We start from the raw sequence: 17,876 nt of genomic DNA, 5'->3' as shown, positions 1-17,876 counted from the left end.
TCAGCAGGAACACAGTCTAGCTTGAATGAGTAGCTCAGTGATAAGACTAGGAATTTGAGGTTAAGCTGACCTGTGGGTGGATCTGATTCATGTTCTGTCACATACAGGTTTTGTGAGTTCCAGCATGCAGCTACCTGAAAATGAGTTTGAGTTAATAACCATAGAAGGTTTTTTTTGGGGGGGGCAGGGGGAGGTGGGAGTGGTACTGGAGTTTGATCTCAAGCTCACTCAGTTTGGTTCTCTTACCACTTGAGCCATGCCTCCAGCCTGTTTTCCCCTAGTTACTTTGGAGACAGTCTCATGCTATGTTTGAATCATAGTCCTCGGGACTCTCCCTTGGGAGAGGTATGTGTGTCAGGGTTCTCTTGAGCAACAGAACCAATAGGAGATTATATATGGATCTATATTTCTGTTCAGGTTTTGTAACAAAAATGCCATCAACTACTGGGAATGGTGGCACTGAGGCCACAAATTATGACACTTGGAAATGATTGTTTCACTAGAAGAATGAATCCACGGATAAACAAGAAGTAGAATAGTCAAGATTTATATAAGGAAAAGATAACCAGAGCTCCTAACAGACACCACCTAGAGACATCTTATTAACCCCCTCAACTCCTGAGCTTAAGCAATCCTCTTGTCTCGGCTGGAACATAGGCACATACTAACAACAGCAGAGAGGGGACAGTGGAGGAAAGAGGAGAGACAGACAGATGCTGTGAGCTGGTGGCTCACACTTGTAATCGTAGCTACTCAGGAAGCTAAGATCTGAAAATCGAAAGGTTTTTTGTTTTTGTTTTTTGGTCGGTCGTGGGGCTTGAACTCTGGGTCTGGGCATTGTTCTGAGCTCTTCAGCTCAAGGCTAGCGCTCTACCAACTTGAGCCGCAGCGCCACTTCCAGTTTTCTGGTGGTTCCTTGGAGATGAGGCTCACGGACTTTCCTGCCTGAGCTGGCTTTGAACTGCGATCCTCAGATCTCAGCCTCCTGAGTAGCTAGGATTACAGGCGGGAGTCACCGGTTCTCGGTTGAAAATCAAAGATTTAAGGCAGCGTGGGCAGGTAAGTCCGTGAGACTCTTATCTCCAACTAACCACCAAAAAGCTGGAAATGGAGCAGTGGCTCAAGTGGTAGAGCACCAGCCTTGAGCACACAAGCTCAGGGATAGCGCTGAGGCCCCGAGTTCAAGCTCTAGGACCGGCACACACAGAAAAGAGACTGGCTAGGCAGGCACGGCGAAGTCTCCCTTCTCCTGGAGAGGCTCAGCACTGCTCCACGCGACCTTGAGCGGTTGCCAACGTAGGCTCCTACGCATCCCGTTCAGGCCCACTGCCCCAGGACCAGCAGAACGGGCCTGAGAGATGTGGGCTGGAACAAATGACTCGTAAAAGGTTCGTGAAGGTCGCGTGGAGCCTCCGATTGAGGCCCGGGACTGATAGGACCCTAGACTGCGACGCCTGGCCGTTCCCTGAGACCTGAAAGGCCCCTTATTCTTTAGCCCCCCCCCCCCGCGCAAAGTTCACCATAAGCATCGAGCTTTCCAAAACCTCCAGGAGTCTGGGTCCAGCCGGAGTGTACACCGAGAGCACTTCCGCTGGGACGTCTCGGACGGAAGTCGTGGCGGAACGAAAGTCGCGGGCATAGACGCGCAGCGGCGGCCGGCCGGAAGGGGATCGGCGGGCTGGCCGGGGCTTCCGGTGCGGGACGGAAGACCCGTCGTCTGCGTTAGGTGAGCGGCTCTCGGGATGGAGTTGGCCTGGGATGGAGTTGCGTGCGCCTCGTGCCTTCCCCTAGAACTCGCGGGTTCTAGAGGAAGAAGTCACTGTGGCTGTGCCCTGGGATCTGGAGCCAAGCTTTCCGGGTCGCTACCGTGACCCTGCCTCCCAGTCCCGTGTGACCCCCGCTTCCACCGCGCCCTCATTCCTCCGCCTGCGGGGCCGGGGTGGGAGCTGAGAGAGCGAAACGGACTGTTGTTTGCAAAGCCTTGTTTATACCCTGCCACCCAGTGGCAGTCACCCACGAAAGCGCTGAGGATGCTGTGTTGATTGCTCCATCCTCATTGCGGCTGTCAAAATTAACTGGAGACACAGAGAGGCCTTCCTTGTGTTACACGGAGCATTTTACCTGTCACTCACAGCAGACGTAGGCTGTGTGTGTTGAAGGGGAGGGTATGTGTCTTGGGTCCAGTTTTTACATAGACAGTCATGGCTCCTGAAACGCATGACAGAAGTCCACGGTTATCTAGATGGGCCGCAGTGGTGCACATTCTGACTCTGTGGTGCTTGCTGTTAACCACGATGTTCCGGTTTCCCCCAGGAAAAGAGGTTTGGGCTGCAGTTATCAAGTCTTCGTGGCAAGTCGAGTTCTGCCGCCCCCACCTCCAGCCTCCAGCACCAGGGTTTGAACTCATCTCTTCCCACTAGATTTGCTTGATTGCTCATTCAGCTAGCACTGTGCCACTTGAACCACATCTCCAGCCTGGAATTTTGCTGGATAATTGGAGATAAAACCTCAAAGGCTTTTCCAGTTTGGCTTTGAGCTGCAATCCTGTGGATCTCAGCCTCCTGAGTTGCTGGGGTTACAAGGTGTATGCCACAGGCTCCATGTGGGCGGGGGAGAAATACTACTTCTTATCATTTTTAAAGATGCAGAATTGGCAACCTAGAGTTAGGCATTTATTTGACTTGCCAAAGGTCTTAGTGATTAAGGGGCAGAAATGGGTGATTTTAAAGTCCGTACAAAAAATATGCTCTTTTCTGACATTTGAAATTTGGTTGACATTGCTCCAGACTAAAGTGTTGGTGGCAGAGACAGAAGGTGATGAGGTTGGAAAGTTAACAGGCTACTTGTGCTCATTATATGGGTAGTACCTGATGGGAGCCATTTCTAGAATTGCTTAGAGCTTCCAGAAGTGGGAGCTGCTGTGGGTATAGAATGAGATGCATTTCTTGCTTTCAGGCACCTTTCAGCTGCAAGGGATGGCAGAGGTGTAAGTAATAGTTGATAGAGGTGTGAGTGACCTTTATGATGGAGAATCAGGAAAAAGCGTTGGGAACTCAGAGGAGGGCCTCAGCCTAGATTAGGGGTGGTGGCTGTGGCAGGCCTCAGGAGGAAGCAGACATCTGCTGTTGGCATAGAAGTTGGCTAGCTCAGTTGAGAGGAAATATACCAGCAGAGAGAATAGCATGTGGAAAAGCCTAGAAGGTAGTGGCGATGAATTGGAAAATGCCTGGTATGGCTAGTGAGAGACAGTCAGGCTAGCTGTAAGGTCCACTAGGAATACATGGTAAGGGCTGGGCTTAAGTGGTAGAACCTGCCTAGCAAGTGTAAAGCCCTGAGTTCAAATGCCAGCGTCACCAGGGGGGAAAAAAAGAAAAGACAAAGAATATGTGATGAGCCAAGCATGGTCTGGCTTTGAATTGTAATCCTCATATATTAGCTCACTTTGTTTTTGTTTTTTCGGTCCGGTTGTGGGGCGTGAACTCTGGGCCTGGGCTCTGTCCCTCAGCTCTTCAGCTCAAGGCTAGCGCTCTACCACTTGAGCCACAGCACCACTTCCGGCTTTTTTCTTTTTTCTTATGTGGTGCTGAGGAATCGAACCCAGGGCCTCATGCATGCAGGGCAAGTGCTCTACCACTGAGCCAACTTCCCAGCCCCTATTAGCTCACTTTGTAACTCAAGGTAGTCTCAAATTTGCCATCCTTCTACTTCAGCCTCCTGAGTGCTAGGATTATAGGCATGAGCTACTGTGTCTGACATTGAGATGGTATTGTTAGGAGTACCTTTTTTTCATGATTGTGTGTGTGTGTGTGTGTGTGTGTGTGAGAAAGAGAGAGAGATAAATGAGTTAGTATACTGGAAGTGCTTAGAGCAGTACCTGTGCATAGTGTTTAATATTGGTGATGTCTCTCATTCTTTTGCAGACTTTGGGCTGTGAGGTGCCATGTATCCTGTACAATGTGTCCTGCAAGTGCAGAGGACTGTAAGGTGGGGACCCTTGGCCTCTGTGTCCTGGCTGCTGCTCAGAACCTGCAGGGCACACAGCAGTCACCCCAGCGCTGCATGTCCTGGTCCAGAGAGGCAGAAAAATGGAGAGCAAAAGGATTTCAGCTCTAGGCTGGCCACTGGACCAACATTTCAGCATTTTTTAAGAAACACTTCAGCCCCTCAAGAGAAGCCATCTCTACCCGAGTTGGAGGACCCACCTCCCTATCTCACAGTGGAAGAACTTCTAGGAAGGCAGAGGAAAGGTATGCCTTGGTACCTTTGTCCCTTTTGCTCCTGTCTTGCTGCTGCTGCTGCTGCTGCTGCTTCTTCTTCTTTCTTCTTCTTCTTCTTTTGCAGGTTGTGGGGCCTGAACTCTGGGCCTAGGCGCTGTCCCTCAGCTCTTCAGTTTAAGGCTAGCACTCTACCACTTGAGCCACAGTGCCACTTCCGTCTTTTTCTGCTTATGTGGTGCTGAGGAATTGAACCCGAGGCCTCATGCATGCAAAGCAAGCACTCTACCACTGAGCCACCTTCCTAACCCCTGTCTTGCTCTTTCCAGCATCTATGGCCTGATTCTTTAATTGGCTTTGTAGGCTGACAGTGTGGGCAGCTTACTTAGTTATGGAGCCAAGACCATCAATATAAAGAAATTCCTAGGAGGAGTGAATATGATCAAAGTTGTTATATGTGTATAGGGAAAGCACAGCAAAACCATTTTACATAAATAATATTTCAATAAATTTTTTTTAAAGGGAGGAAAAAAACAACAAAACTCAGCCAGGTACCAGTGCCTCATGCCTGTAATCCTAGCTACTCTGGAGGCTGAGGTCTGAGGATTGGAGGATTGCAGTTCAAAGCTAGCCTTGGGCAAGAAAGTCCATGATGCTCTTATTTCCAATGAAGTACAAAAAAAGTGTAAAAGCCAGGTGCCAGTGGCACACACCTGTAATCCTAGCTACTCAGGAGGCTGAGATCTCAAGATTGCAGTTCAAAGCCAGCCTGGGCAGGAAAGTCCATGAGACTCTTACCTCCAGTGAACCACCAGAAAACCGGAAGTGGCACTGTAGCTCAAGTGATAGAGGGCTCGCCTTGAGCTGAAGAGCTCAGTGACAGCACCCAGGTCTAGAGTTCAAGTTCCACAACTGACCAAAAAAAAAAAAAGCTGTAAGTAGACTTGGCTCAAGTAGTATAGCACTAGCCTTGAGCAAAAGAAGCTCAGGAACAACCATTATATTAGATGTTAGAACAGAGGCAACAGGGAGTTACTTTATGGATAACCTGTTACTTTAGGTATTTCTGGGCTTTAGGAAGATGTTTTATGATGCTCTTGTCTGCCTACCCTGGAATCTGTCTCTCCTTGCAGTCTACCTAGAGACCTATGGCTGCCAGATGAATGTAAATGACACAGAGATAGCCTGGTCCATTTTACAGAAGAGTGGCTACCTTCGGACCAGCAACCTCCAAGAGGTACATGGGATTTCTGGGTGTCCATACAGATCCTCAGATGTAGTGTCAGGAATGAGGGTGCTCCCTCTGCTGAGGTGTTCCATTGACTGACGTGTACTATTAGATTTATTTATTTTTGTTGGTCGTGGGGCTTGAACTCTGGGTTTGGGCGTGGTCCTTCAGCTCTTCAGCTCAAAGTGAGTACTCTACCACTTGAGCCACAGCACAAATTCTAGTTGTCTGAGTGGTTTATTGGAGATAAGAGTCTCGTGGACTTTTGTGCCTAGGCTGGCTTTGAACTGCTATCCTCAGATCTCAGCCTCCTGAGTAGCTAGGATTACAGGCCTGAGGCACCAGCGCCTGGCATTGTAATATATTTTTGTTTTACTGCACTTGAAAACTTTGTGGTGACATTTACCATTAGGCAAGGAACAAAGTTAAAAACTGCCCACGGGGCTGGGTGTGGTAGCACATGCCCTTGAGGCTATCCTGGGCTACGTAGAGCCTCTATATAAAAAAATGGCTGTGGGAGGGGAGATGAGTAGTGGTGAGTTAGTATACAGTGGGTTTGGAGTTTAGTTGGGGAATATGAAATAGTTCTGGAGGGAGAGGGAGAGGGTGGTTTCATGACCGTCTAATATTACTAAAGTGATAAATTTTGTTAAATATAATTTGCCACAATAATTTTTTTTTTGTCGGTTGTGGGGCTTGAACTCTGGGCCTGGGCACTGTCCCTCAGCTCTTCAGCTCAAGGCGAGTGCTCTACCACTTGAGCTACAGCGCCACTTCCGGTTTTCTGGTGGTTTATTGGAGATAGGAGTCTCACAGTCTCTCCTGCCCGGGCTGGCTTTGAACCGTGATCCTCAGATCTCAGCCTCCTGAGTAGCTAGGATTACAGGCGTGAGCCACCAGCGCCCGGCTAATAATTTTTTTTTTTTTTGTTGGTCGTGGGCCTTGAACTCTGGTCCAGAGCGCTGTCCCTCAGCTCTTCAGCTCAAGGCTAACACTCTACCAATTGAGCTACAGCACCACTTCTGGTTTTCTGGTGGTTTATTAGAGATGAGTTTCACAGACTTTTCTGCCTGGGCTGGCTTTGAACCTTGATTCTCAGATCTCAGTCTCCTGAGTAGCTAGATTACAGGCATGAGCCACTGGCGCCTGGCTGCCACAATAATTTTTTTTAAAAAGCTGGGGATTGCAAAGTAGTGATTCCACAAGGCTAATTGCAAAGATAATAAGAATTTTCCTGTTTTCCTTGCTCTTCATTCAGGCTGATGTGGTCCTTCTTGTCACGTGTTCTATCAGGTATGGATCTGCTCTTTCTCTAGGGAGTGGCTGTAGGGTATATAACTGTGTCACGGCTAACAATGCCCAGATGACTTGCCTAGCATATGAGCCAATGGTCCATTCACCGAGACTTGTGGTTTTCCCTCATTGGACATGGTCTTGGCACAGCTGGCTGACATCTGCTGACATGGACTGTGTGTGGGATGCCGCGAGAGCACTATGCTTGCAATAATGAATCTAACTCAGTCACAGTGAGGGGCTTTAATCAAACTCATTTTACATATAGGTTTTTTGAACCAAGAGAGTGCCGAGTTGCCCAACTTTTCCTGAGGTTTTTCTTGCTACTAACAGCACATGTTTATAATACTGGGTGAGGGCAGTCAGTGGCTGGGGAGGGTGTTCTAAACAGGTGGGTGCCATCCATCAGAGGTGGTTTGGAAGCATTTAGCCATAGGAAGCCCTTCAGCATGTCCTCTTTATTAGTCTGTTTCTGTGTCCAAGGCATTAGTGTTTCCCTAGCTGGCTGCACTAACTTGTTCATTAATCCAGCATTTTTGTTCTGTGGGACTTTGCTGCCTGATGACATTTAGCTGGGGTTTTGGGAGATTTAGAAAAGAACCCTTTGGTCAGGTGCTGGTGGCTCATGCCTGTAATCCTAGCTATTCAGGAGGCTGAGATCTGAGGATTGCATTCAAAGCAAGCTGGGGCAGAAAAGTCTGTGAAACCCTTTTTTTTTTTTTTTTTGCCAGTCACGGTGCCTGAACTCTGGGCCTGGGCACTGTCCCTCAGCTCTTCAGCTCAAGGCTAGTGTTCTACCACTTGAGCCACAGCACCACTTCCAGCTTTTTCTGCTTATGTGGTGCTAAGGAATCGAACCCAGGGCCTCATGCATGCAAGGCAAGCACTCTACCACTGAGCCACCTTCCCAGGCCCTGAAACTCTTATCTCCAATAAACTACTGAGAATAAGCTGGAAGTGGTACTGTGGTTCAAGTGGCAGAATGCCAAAGAAGCTTAGGGACAGCTAGGCCCTGAGTTCAAGCACCAGGACCAGCACAAAAAAAGAGGGGTGGGGAAAGAAAGAAAAGGAAGGAAGGAAGGAAGGAACCCTTCCTTAGGGAGCCTAGCTTCAGAGTTTGATCTACCATGGGGAGTAACACAGACTATAAACAGCTTTAAAACTGTCAGAAAGGCCGGGCGCTGGTGGCTCACTCCTGTAATCCTAGCTACTCAGGAGGCTGAGATCTGAGGATTGCGGTTCAAAGCCAGCCCGGGCAGGAGAGACCGTGAGACTCCTATCTCCAATTAACCACCAGAAAACCGGAAGTGGCGCTGTAGCTCAAGTGGTAGAGCGCTCGCCTTGAGCTGAAGAGCTGAGGGACAGCGCCCAGGCCCAGAGTTCAAGCCCCACGACCGACAAAAAAATAAAAATAAAAACTGTCAGAAAGTATTAAGTAAAAACAAAAAAACAAATTAATTAGAAAAAACTCCAAATACAGGAAAACTGTAGTCAAAGTTGAAGGCAGTTAAAGGAGGAAAGTCCCTCATAGCAGAGAGTTAGGAAAGGCTTTGCTATGTAGATTGTTTTTGATGTAGGTTTGAAGCTTGTCAGGATTTGGAGATGTTCAGGAAGATGTCATTGGAGGGGAAGTGAATTAAAGCAAGTGATGTTCTTCATTTAGCCTTGAAAACAAAAGGTCATTTTCAGGGTCCAAGTGGTTTTTACTTTCTTCCCACTGTCCTACTCTGCTTGACTGCTCTGTCATTTTTGGCTCACTTTTGCCTCTTTTGCTCTCTGCAGGGAGAAGGCTGAGCAGACCATCTGGAACCGTTTACACCAGCTTAAAGCCCTGAAGACAAAGCGGCCCCGCTCCCGGGTGCCTCTGAGGGTTGGAATTCTAGGTATCCGGTAATTTGCAGAGTTTGTCTGTTTTGAGATGAGGGGCTTTATTTAGTAGAGTTTCCTTCAGAGGCTAAGATTCCAGGGTGGGAAGAAACCTTATCTACACCTTGTAAATCCTTAATATGAGTGGCTGCAATATTCATTGAAAGGGCTTTTCACAGTATATGGAAGTCATCAATGTTCAGAAAGTGGTTTATTCCCCCTGTAGTCTCATGCTAGTCATGGTCGTGTGGAATAATAGACAGGGGGCAGCATAGTTGACAGTGTAAACAACTTAAAAAAATTAATTAATTTTTTGGTGTTTGTACTGGTGCTTGAACTCAAGGCCTGGGTCTGTTCCTTAATATTTTACTCTAGGATGGCACTCTACTATTTAAGTCACAGCTTTTTTTCCCTTTGGTGGTTAATTGGAGATAAGAGTGTCACAGGCTCGGGGCTGGGAATGTAGCTTAGGGGTAGAGTGCTTGCCTAGCATGCATAAAGCCCTGGGTTCAATTCCTCAGTACCACACATACAGAAAAAGCCAGAAGTGGTGTTGTGGCTCAAAGTGGTAGATTGCTAGCCTTGAGTGAAAGAGCTCAGGGACAGTGCCCAGGCCCTGAATTCAAGCTCCATGACTGGTCAAAAAAAGTGTCACAGACTTTCCTTCCTGGGCTAGCTTTGAACTTGATCCTCAGATATCAGCCTCCTTAGTAGCTAGTGCTCAAGGCTAGCACTCTACCACTTTGAACCCCCATTCTACTTGAAGTTTTTGGGTGGAGATATAGTCTCATGACTTTCCTTCATAGGCTTGCTTCAAACTGCAATCCTCAGCTCTCAGCCTCTGAGTAGGATTACAGATGTGAGCCACCAGTGCCTGGTAGTGCCCAGCTTTTATTTGGCTTTCATATTCATAGCTGGTACTCTTTTGCTGGTTAATTGGAAATGGAGTTTTGTAGATTATTCTGCCTAGGCTGCCTTAGAATTGGATCCTGTGATCTCAGCTTCTTGAGTAGCTAGGATTTCAGGCAAGTCCCTAGCACCTCACTTGAGAGACTTTGGAGGTTGTTGGGGATACAGCTCAGTGTTAGCATGAAGGAGGTCCTAGCTTTGATTCCCAGCTATTTTTATTTTTATTGTTTTTAATTTTTTCTGCCAGTCTTGGCTTAAACTCAGGGCCTGGGCACTGTCCCTGAACTTATTTTGCTCAAGGCTAGCACTCTGCCATTTGAGTCACAGCATTACTTCCAGCTTTTTCTGTTTATATGGTACTGAGGAATTGAACCCAGGGCTTCATGCATATAAGGCAAGCACTCTATCACTAAGCCCGATTCCCAGCCCCCCAGCTATGATTTTAAAAGAAGACTTTTGAGTGCTGTTTTCCCCTCCTATCTATTTGATTGCTGTAAACATTTTCTGGAGAGTTTTTCTTTTTCAATATAGGAAGTTATAATATTAGGGGTCAAATTTGAAGGCGGGTACTAAACTCTGAAGAAAAGCTTTCAGTACCCTGGTCTATAATCCAAGATGGACTGAGAGAAGCCGAGAGCAGATAAATTTTAGAATTTCTCTTCTTCCCAGGCTGCATGGCTGAGAGGCTGAAGGAAGAGATCCTCAACAGGGAGAAAATAGTGGATCTCTTGGCTGGTCCAGATGCCTATCGGGACCTTCCTCGGCTGCTGGCTGTTGCAGAGTCAGGCCAGCAAGCTGCCAATGTGCTGCTCTCCTTGGATGAGACCTATGCAGATGTCATGCCGGTGCAGACAAGCCCCAGTGCCACTTCTGCCTTCGTGTGAGTCACTGCCCAGGACTCTAGCACTGAACTTCTCTTTTCCTTCTCACTGTTAAACCAATAAGTTAACTTTGTTACATTAAAAAAAGAAAAGTATGGCTGGGAATGTAGCTTAGTGGTAGAGTGCTTACCTAGCGGGCATGAAGCCCTGGGTTGGATTCCTTAGTCGGAACTAACCACATAAACATAAGCCAGAAGTGGTGCTGTGGCTCAAGTGGTAGAATGCTAGCCTTGAGCAAAAGAAGCTCAGGGACAGTGCTCAGGCCCTGAGTTCAAGCCCCAGACTAGCCAAGAAAAAAAAAAAACAACAGAAAGAAAAGTGCTGCATGCACATGACAAGACTCCTTCATGCCCATCAGCCCGATCTCCTGTGACTCTTCTCAAAGGCAGCCATGTCAGTCATTTCCTATATAATCCTTTCAAAACTGTTCCTTGATAAACAGTCACAGGATAGGAATCTTTTCCTGCCCTTCTTTTACCATAATAGTATATTGCTTTATTCTTCACTTCCGAAAATATCCCAGACTTTCCTGACTTCAAAATGATTTCTTGGGGCTAGGAAGGTGGCTCAGTGGTAGAGTGCTTGCCTTGCATGCATGAGGCCCTGGGTTCAATTCCTCAGCACCACATAAGCATTAAAAGCCAGAAGTGGCGCTGTGGCTCAAATGGTAGAGACAGAATATAGGTGAAAGAGTGATTGAACTTAGCCATTAGATCTGGAGTGCAGGACAAATGCAGATCCCTGTATTACTATAACATTGATTTTTGTTATCTGGGTATGAAAAGTTGAATTATTAGATCTCTAAAAATGGTAGGAAGTCTGGGCACCTGTGGTTCATGCCTGTAATCATAGTTACTCAGGAGATTGAGATCGGAGGATTCAAACAGGAAAGTCCATGAGACACTTATAACCAGTTAACAGCAAGTGGAGATGTAGTAGAGTACTAGTCTTTTGAAAAAGTTCAGGGACAGCACTCAAGCCCTGAGTTTAAGTCTGAGTACCAGCGCAAACAACCCCCAAACAGTAGAAAGTCCACCTGTGGTAAGTCTGTTCTGTGTCCCCTCACCTCTGTGTCCATCGGTTATAGTTTGCTCTTTATTCTGTGACTAGATAGTAGTCTTTAAAGATAAAAACTGTCTGCCTTAATGCTTTGTAGAGTTCAGATTGGTCCAAGGTGAATGTAGAGACAAAAAAAAATTCATAGAGAAAAATCCCAATAGAGCTTGACCAGCTCCTTGGGGCACATGCCAAGAGCTCTGCTGTTACTTAAGTTCTGGTACTCTCATCCAGGTCCATCATGAGGGGTTGTGACAATATGTGCAGCTACTGCATCGTTCCTTTCACCCGGGGCCGTGAGAGGAGTCGGCCTGTTGCCTCCATTCTGGAGGAAGTGAGGAAGCTCTCTGACCAGGTGAGTTCTCCTGGCTCCCTTCCTGTGAACCTGTTTGGGGAGGTTGAGGCAACTTTTCTGGTTTTGCAGCCTGTGCTTTCTCTAAGTAGTACAATTTGTAGGACAGTGTCTGGCCAGAAAGAAATACCTAGCTGGCCATTTGGGGCTTGCTGATGCATTGTGATGTTTGCTTAGGATGCAGCAGAGTGCAGTGGTCTGAATCTGGTGGCCTGAGTATAAATTCTGGCTCCACTGTTCTTTGGCTTGGTGCCTAGGCAGAAGGCATTTAATTATTTTCTTGGTATGTGCTTTTTATTTTTATTTTTTTTTAAATAAATTCAGTTGTGGGGCTTGAACTCAGGGACCAGGTGTTGTCCTGAGCTCTTTTTGCTCAAGCCTAGAACTCTACCACTTGGAACCACAGTACCACTTCTGGTTTTCTGGTAGTTAATTGGAGATTAAGAATCTCATGGATTTTCCTGCCTGGTCGCTTTGAACCTGGATCTTCAGATCTTAGCCTCTTGAGTAGCTAGAGTTATAGGCATGAACTGCTAGGACCCACCTAGGTTTTTTTTTGTGTTTTTTTTTTGTTGTTATTGTTGTTTTGTACTATAGTACTGGTGCTTGAACTGAGGGCCTGGGTGCTGTTCCAGGCCCACACCCAGCCACACCCAGCCTAACTATATTCTTTGCACTGCAGTTTCCCATCAGTGAAAAGGAGATAAAGTAATGCCTTCTGAGGGGCTGGTCCCTCAGCCTTTGGGCAGGTCTGTCCCTAGCCCCAGGCCTGAACCTTCTAGACCCGTAGTTGAGGACTGTAGGTGGAAAATGACACTTCTGTCCCAATGCGCTCTCCATGTTTCCTTCCTTGTTTGGCTCAGGAGCTGTGTGGGTCCAGATGTCTGCCCCTGCCATTGCAAGCCAGGGGTTCCCTGTGCTCACATGTCAGCAATACTTTCTTCTCTTGCCCTGTCTCCATCTCCCCACATGATTCTGCCCTGATTTGGACCCTAGCTTCTCACCTTCCTGTGAGGCTTGTCCTGAGTTCACTTGTCCCATGCTTTCCTTCTTAAAGTTGTCCCCTTATTACTTCAGCTTCCCACCATACTGAGCTCACTTCTTCAGGAGAGACATTTTGTTTAAATAGATTGAGATGGTGACAAAAAGTCCTTAACCGGTGTGGATTATTTACATATGAAGGAGGAACTTCACACTAAATCAAAACTTGGTGAAGTCCAGTCTCAAGTTGAGACTTGTGGGAAGTTAAGATTCTGCTTGTGTGTTAAAATATTTGGTAGTCATTGATTTTGCTAGTAGTAACGTAACTACTTTATTTATTTATTTATTTATTTATTTTGGGTCTGGTCATGGGGCCTGAACTCTGGGCCTGGGCACTGTCCCTTAGCTCTTCAGCTCAAGCTAGCGCTTTACCACTTGAGCCACAGTGCCACTTCCGGCTTTTTTTCTTTTTTGCTTATGTGGTGCTGAGGAATCGAACCCAGGGCCTCATGCATGCAAGGCAAGCGCTCTACCACTGAGCCACCTTCCCAGCCCTATCTCATCTATTTCTATCATATATTTAGACTAGAGTGTAAATATACAGTAGTTTAGACTACAGTCTAAAGAAAAATACGGACTATTCTACAGAACAGAATCTCCTACCTTTAACATATCTTCCTGCTCTACAGAAATAGATCATTATTATTATGCATTGATTGAGCTTATTCCCAGTTTTGTTGTTTTTTGTCTGAGACCAGGACTTGAACTCAGTACCTGATGATTTTACTCACTGGCTACCAATCTACCACCTGAGACATGCCTCCTTCAGCCCCTGCACCCCCAGTTTCTTTTTTTCACCATTCTGAATATTTTGAGGACTTTTACTTTATTATTAACACTCTCCTCTTTCTCTTTTTCTCTCTCTATGCCTGTCCTGGGGCTTGAACTCAGGGCTAGACACTGTCCCTGGGCTTTTTTTTTTGGCAAGTCTAGTACTCTACCACTTGAGCCAGCTTTTTAGTGGTTAATTGGAGATAAAAGTCTCACATATTTGTCTGTCTAGGTTGGTTTTGAACCTTGATCTTATCTTCCTGAGTAGCTAGGATTATACGAGTAAGCCACCAGCACCCAGACCTCTTAATCTTTATTCTTAGTATTTTTTAATACTTCAATAAGATGCCTAAGTATGAATTTTTTTTTTTTTTTGCCAGTCGTGGGGCCTGAACTCTGGGCCTGGGTGCTGTCCCTCAGCTCTTCAGCTCAAGGCTATTGCCCTACCACTTGAGCCACAGCACCACTTCCAGCTTTTTCTGCTTATGTGGTGCTGAGGAATCGAACCCAGGGCCTCATGCATGCAAGATAAGCACTCTACCACTGAGCCACCTACCCAGCCCCTGAAATTTTTTATTGTATTAAAATAGAACACATTTATAGATGGCTTTTTTTTTTTTTTTTTTTGGCCAGTTCTGGGGCTTAAACTCAGGGCCTAGGCATTGTCCCTGAGTTTCTTTTGCTCAAGGCTAGCAATCTGCCATTTGAACCACAACACCACTTCCGGCCTTTTCTGTTTATGGGTACTGAGGATTCGATCCCAGGGCTTCATGCATGCTAGGCAAGCACTCTATCACTAACCCACATTCCCAGGCAGGTTCAACTAATTTTCAATGAGTAATTTGGCAAAAAGCTACTCAACATGTTTTTAACTTGCTTCCCACATATTCTGCCTTTCTTAGGGGCTGAAAGAAGTCACACTTCTTGGTCAGAATGTTAATAGTTTTCGGGACAATTCAGAGGTTCAGTTCAACAATGCAGCATCTACTAACCTCAGTCGTGGCTTCTCTGCCAACTACAAAAGCAAACAAGGAGGGCTTCGTTTCTCTCACCTTCTGGATCAGGTTTCCAGAATAGATCCTGAAATGCGGATACGTTTCACTTCTCCCCACCCCAAGGATTTTCCTGATGAGGTGAGTGTCCTCAATAGCCACATGACAAGTTGGTATTAGATGTGCTGAGGGGGTGCCTTAGGCTGGACCCAGCAGATGCAGCAGACCTGGTACCTTACTTGGAGGATCCTGTGGAACTAATGGCCCTTCAGAAAGATGTAATGTGTACCAAGGTTGAAGTGCAGATAAGACTAATACTGAGATCCGTGGGAGATGAGGGCTGTGTTTCACTGCAGCATGGGCAGCTGTGTGATAGTGAGGGTAGCAGTATTTAAGGGAAAGCAAGGAGACAAGACTTTAATCTCAAACAGACCTGTTTCAAATCCCTGGTCTTGCCAGATATGGTGGTACATGTTTGTAATTCTAGCACTTGGAGGGGGGAGGGCTGTGCAAGAGGATTGTAAATTCCAGGCTAGCTTGGGTGAAATAGTGATATGCTCTCTCAAAGAAAGAGAGAGAAAGAGAAGTCGGGGGGAGGGAAAGCGATGGAGAGAGTGAGTTTGGTCAGGGTACATTGCATGTATACATGGAAATGTCACAATGAAATCCCCACCTTGTACAACTAACACCTGCTAATAAAAAACATCCTAGGGGTTTAAGGCATGGCTTAGTTGGTAGAGAACTAGCCAATGAGCAGAAGCGGTAGGTACTGAGTTTGAGTCCCAGTCTGAGACCTAAACATCTTAAAAAAAGGTGAGGGGAGCGGCTGGGAAGGTGGCTCAGTGGTAGGGTGCTTGCCTTGTATGCATGAGGCCCTGGGTTCGATTCCTCAGCACCACATAAGCAGAAAAAGCTGGAAATGGTACTGTGGCTCTAATGGTAGGGCGCTAGCCTTGAGCTGAAGACAGTGTCCAGGCCCAGAGTTCAGGCCCCATGACCAACAAAAAAAAAAAGAGAGAGAAGGAACCATGTTAGTAGAAGAGGTATAGAAATGCTTTTCAACTTGCCATCTTCATGTGTAGAGCTTGACTAACAGTTACCTTCTGAGGACTAGGTGTGGTGACAGGTGCCTGGAGTCCACCTACTTGGGAGGATGAAAGTTTGAGCCCTGGAAAAAAGCTAGTGAGACCTTGTCTTAATCAACAAGCTGGATAGGGTGGTGCATATTCTAGCTATGTGGGAGGCATATGTTGGAGGATGGTGGTATGAATCTAGTCTTGTAGGGCAAAAAGCCCCCACAAGACTCTATCTGAAAAATATCTTAAAACAAAAAGGTCTGGGAGTATAGTTCAAACACAGGTCTTGAGTTCAAACCCCAGTACTACCAAAAGGAAAAAAAAAATATCTTCTATTTGGATTGTGGTAAAATCAATATGTCAGATTTAGCAAGCATTGAATAGGTAGCCACATTTAAATATGTTTTTGGATTTTATTTTTTGTTTGTTTTTTTTTTGGGGGTCCAGTCGTGGGGCCTGAACTCTGGGCCTGGGCGCTGTCCCTCAGCTCTTCAGCTCAAGGCTAGCGCTCTACCACTTGAGCCACAGCGCCACTTCTGGCTTTTTTCTTTTTGCTTATGTGGTGCTGAGGAATCGAACCCAGGGCCTCTGGCTTGCAAGGCAAGCGCTCTACCACTGAGCCACCTTCCCAGCCCTGGATTTTATTTTTTTGTGGGTCCTGGGGCTTAAACTCTGGGCCTGGGTAATGTCCCTGAGCTTCTTTTGCTCAAGGCTAGTGCTCTTCTACTTCAGCTACAGCACCATTTCTGGCTTTTTCTGAGTAGTTTATTGGAGAAAAGAGTCTCATGGACTCTCCTGCCCTGGCTGGCTTTGAACCTTGATCTCAGATCTCAGCCTCCTGAGTGGCTGGGATTACAGTTGTCAGCCACTGGTGCCTGGACTGGATAAGGTTTTTGTTTTGGTGAAATGCCTATTTTTTTGGCCCTACCACACCTTTTCTTTCCTGCATCACTTGTCTGCTTGTTGAGTTGTAAAAGCTTTTTTTATGTTGTTTTTGTGTGCAGGTCCTGCAGCTTGAATTCTAGGCCTGGGTACTATCCCTGAGCTTCTTTGACTCAAGGCTAGTGCTCTATCATAGGAGCCACATAGATACTTCCTGCATTTTCTGAGTAGTTTATTGGAGATAAAAGTCTCACTGATTTTCTTGACCTGGTTTTGAACTGTGATCCTCAGCTCTCAGCCTTCTGAGTAGTTAGGATTACAGGCTGTGAGCCACCAGTGCACTAATTCATTCATTCATTCATTCATTCATTCTTTCTTTCTTTCTTTCTTTCTTTCTTTCTTTCTTTCTTTTTCTTTGTCTTGGGGCTTGGACTCAGGGCCTGGGTGCTGTTTCTGAGCTTTTGTGCCCAAAGCTGGCTCTCTACCTCTTTGAGCCATAGCTTCACTTCTGTCTTTTTGGTGGTTAATTGGAGATGAGTCTTCACATACTCCTGCCCAGACTGTCTCTGAACCGTGATCTTCAGATCTCAGCCTCTTAAGTAGCTAGGATTACAGGTGTGAGCCACTGGTGCCCTGCTTCTTTTTATGTATTCTTTTTTTTTTTTTGGGTCCGGTCGTGGGCCTGAACTCTGGGCCTGGGTACTGTCCCTCAGCTCTTCAGCTCAAGGCTAGCACTCTACCACTTGAGCTACAGCGCCACTTCCGGCTTTTTTTTTCTGCTTATGTGGTACTGAGGAATCGAACCCAGGGCCTCATGCCTGCAAGGTAAGTGCTCTACCACTGAGCCACCTTCCCAGCCCCCTTTTATGTATTCTTGATACAAATTATTTGTCAACATACTTTCAAGTTCTTTCTTGTTGGTTTTTGTTGTTGTTGTTGGTTGTGGGGCTTGAACTTGGAGTCTGGGTGCTGTCAGTGAGCTCTTTTGCTCAAGGCTAGTGCTCTACCATATTGGGCCACAGCACCACTTCCAGTTTTTTGGTGGTTAATTGGAGATAACAGTCTCACTAGATTGACATGGAACTATGATCCTCAGATCTCAGCTCCCTGAGTAGTTAGGATTATAGGTATGGGCTATTGACACTTGGCTGTAGTTTTTCACTCATAATTTCTTTTTTGGGGAGAAGAGGGGGTCCGGTCATGGGACCTGAACTCTGGGCCTGGACGCTGTCCCTCAGCTCTTCAGCTCAAGGCTAGCGCTCTACCACTTGAGCCACAGCGCCACTTCCGGCTTTTTTATTTTTTCTGCTTATGT

General features: G+C 46.5%; 1 protein-coding gene across 3 annotated transcripts in view; it reads left to right on the top strand.

The window, feature by feature from the left end:
- Positions 1-1,653: 1,653 nt before the first annotated feature.
- Cdk5rap1 (CDK5 regulatory subunit associated protein 1) overlaps positions 1,654-17,876 on the top strand; it is a 25,963-nt gene continuing 9,740 nt past the window's right edge. For 2 of the 3 annotated variants that reach the window (XM_013011103.1, XM_013011101.1), the window contains exons 1-8: positions 1,654-1,726; positions 3,921-4,247; positions 5,348-5,451; positions 6,701-6,735; positions 8,518-8,618; positions 10,180-10,390; positions 11,682-11,802; positions 14,514-14,744. In XM_013011103.1, the coding sequence (XP_012866557.1) occupies positions 3,941-4,247; positions 5,348-5,451; positions 6,701-6,735; positions 8,518-8,618; positions 10,180-10,390; positions 11,682-11,802; positions 14,514-14,744 (1,110 nt within the window). In that variant the 5' untranslated portion in view covers positions 1,654-1,726; positions 3,921-3,940. Of the gene's footprint in view, positions 1,727-2,544; positions 2,583-3,920; positions 4,248-5,347; positions 5,452-6,700; positions 6,736-8,517; positions 8,619-10,179; positions 10,391-11,681; positions 11,803-14,513; positions 14,745-17,876 lie in introns of those variants that run through there. The other variant, XM_013011102.1, reaches the window with a different exon arrangement.

The sequence above is a fragment of the Dipodomys ordii genome, unplaced genomic scaffold (genome assembly GCF_000151885.1).
Source record: "Dipodomys ordii isolate 6190 unplaced genomic scaffold, Dord_2.0 Scaffold13, whole genome shotgun sequence".
Lineage (NCBI taxonomy): Eukaryota > Metazoa > Chordata > Mammalia > Rodentia > Heteromyidae > Dipodomys > Dipodomys ordii.
Note: the sequence above shows the minus strand (reverse complement) of the source record. Positions and strands in the feature narration are given on the sequence as shown.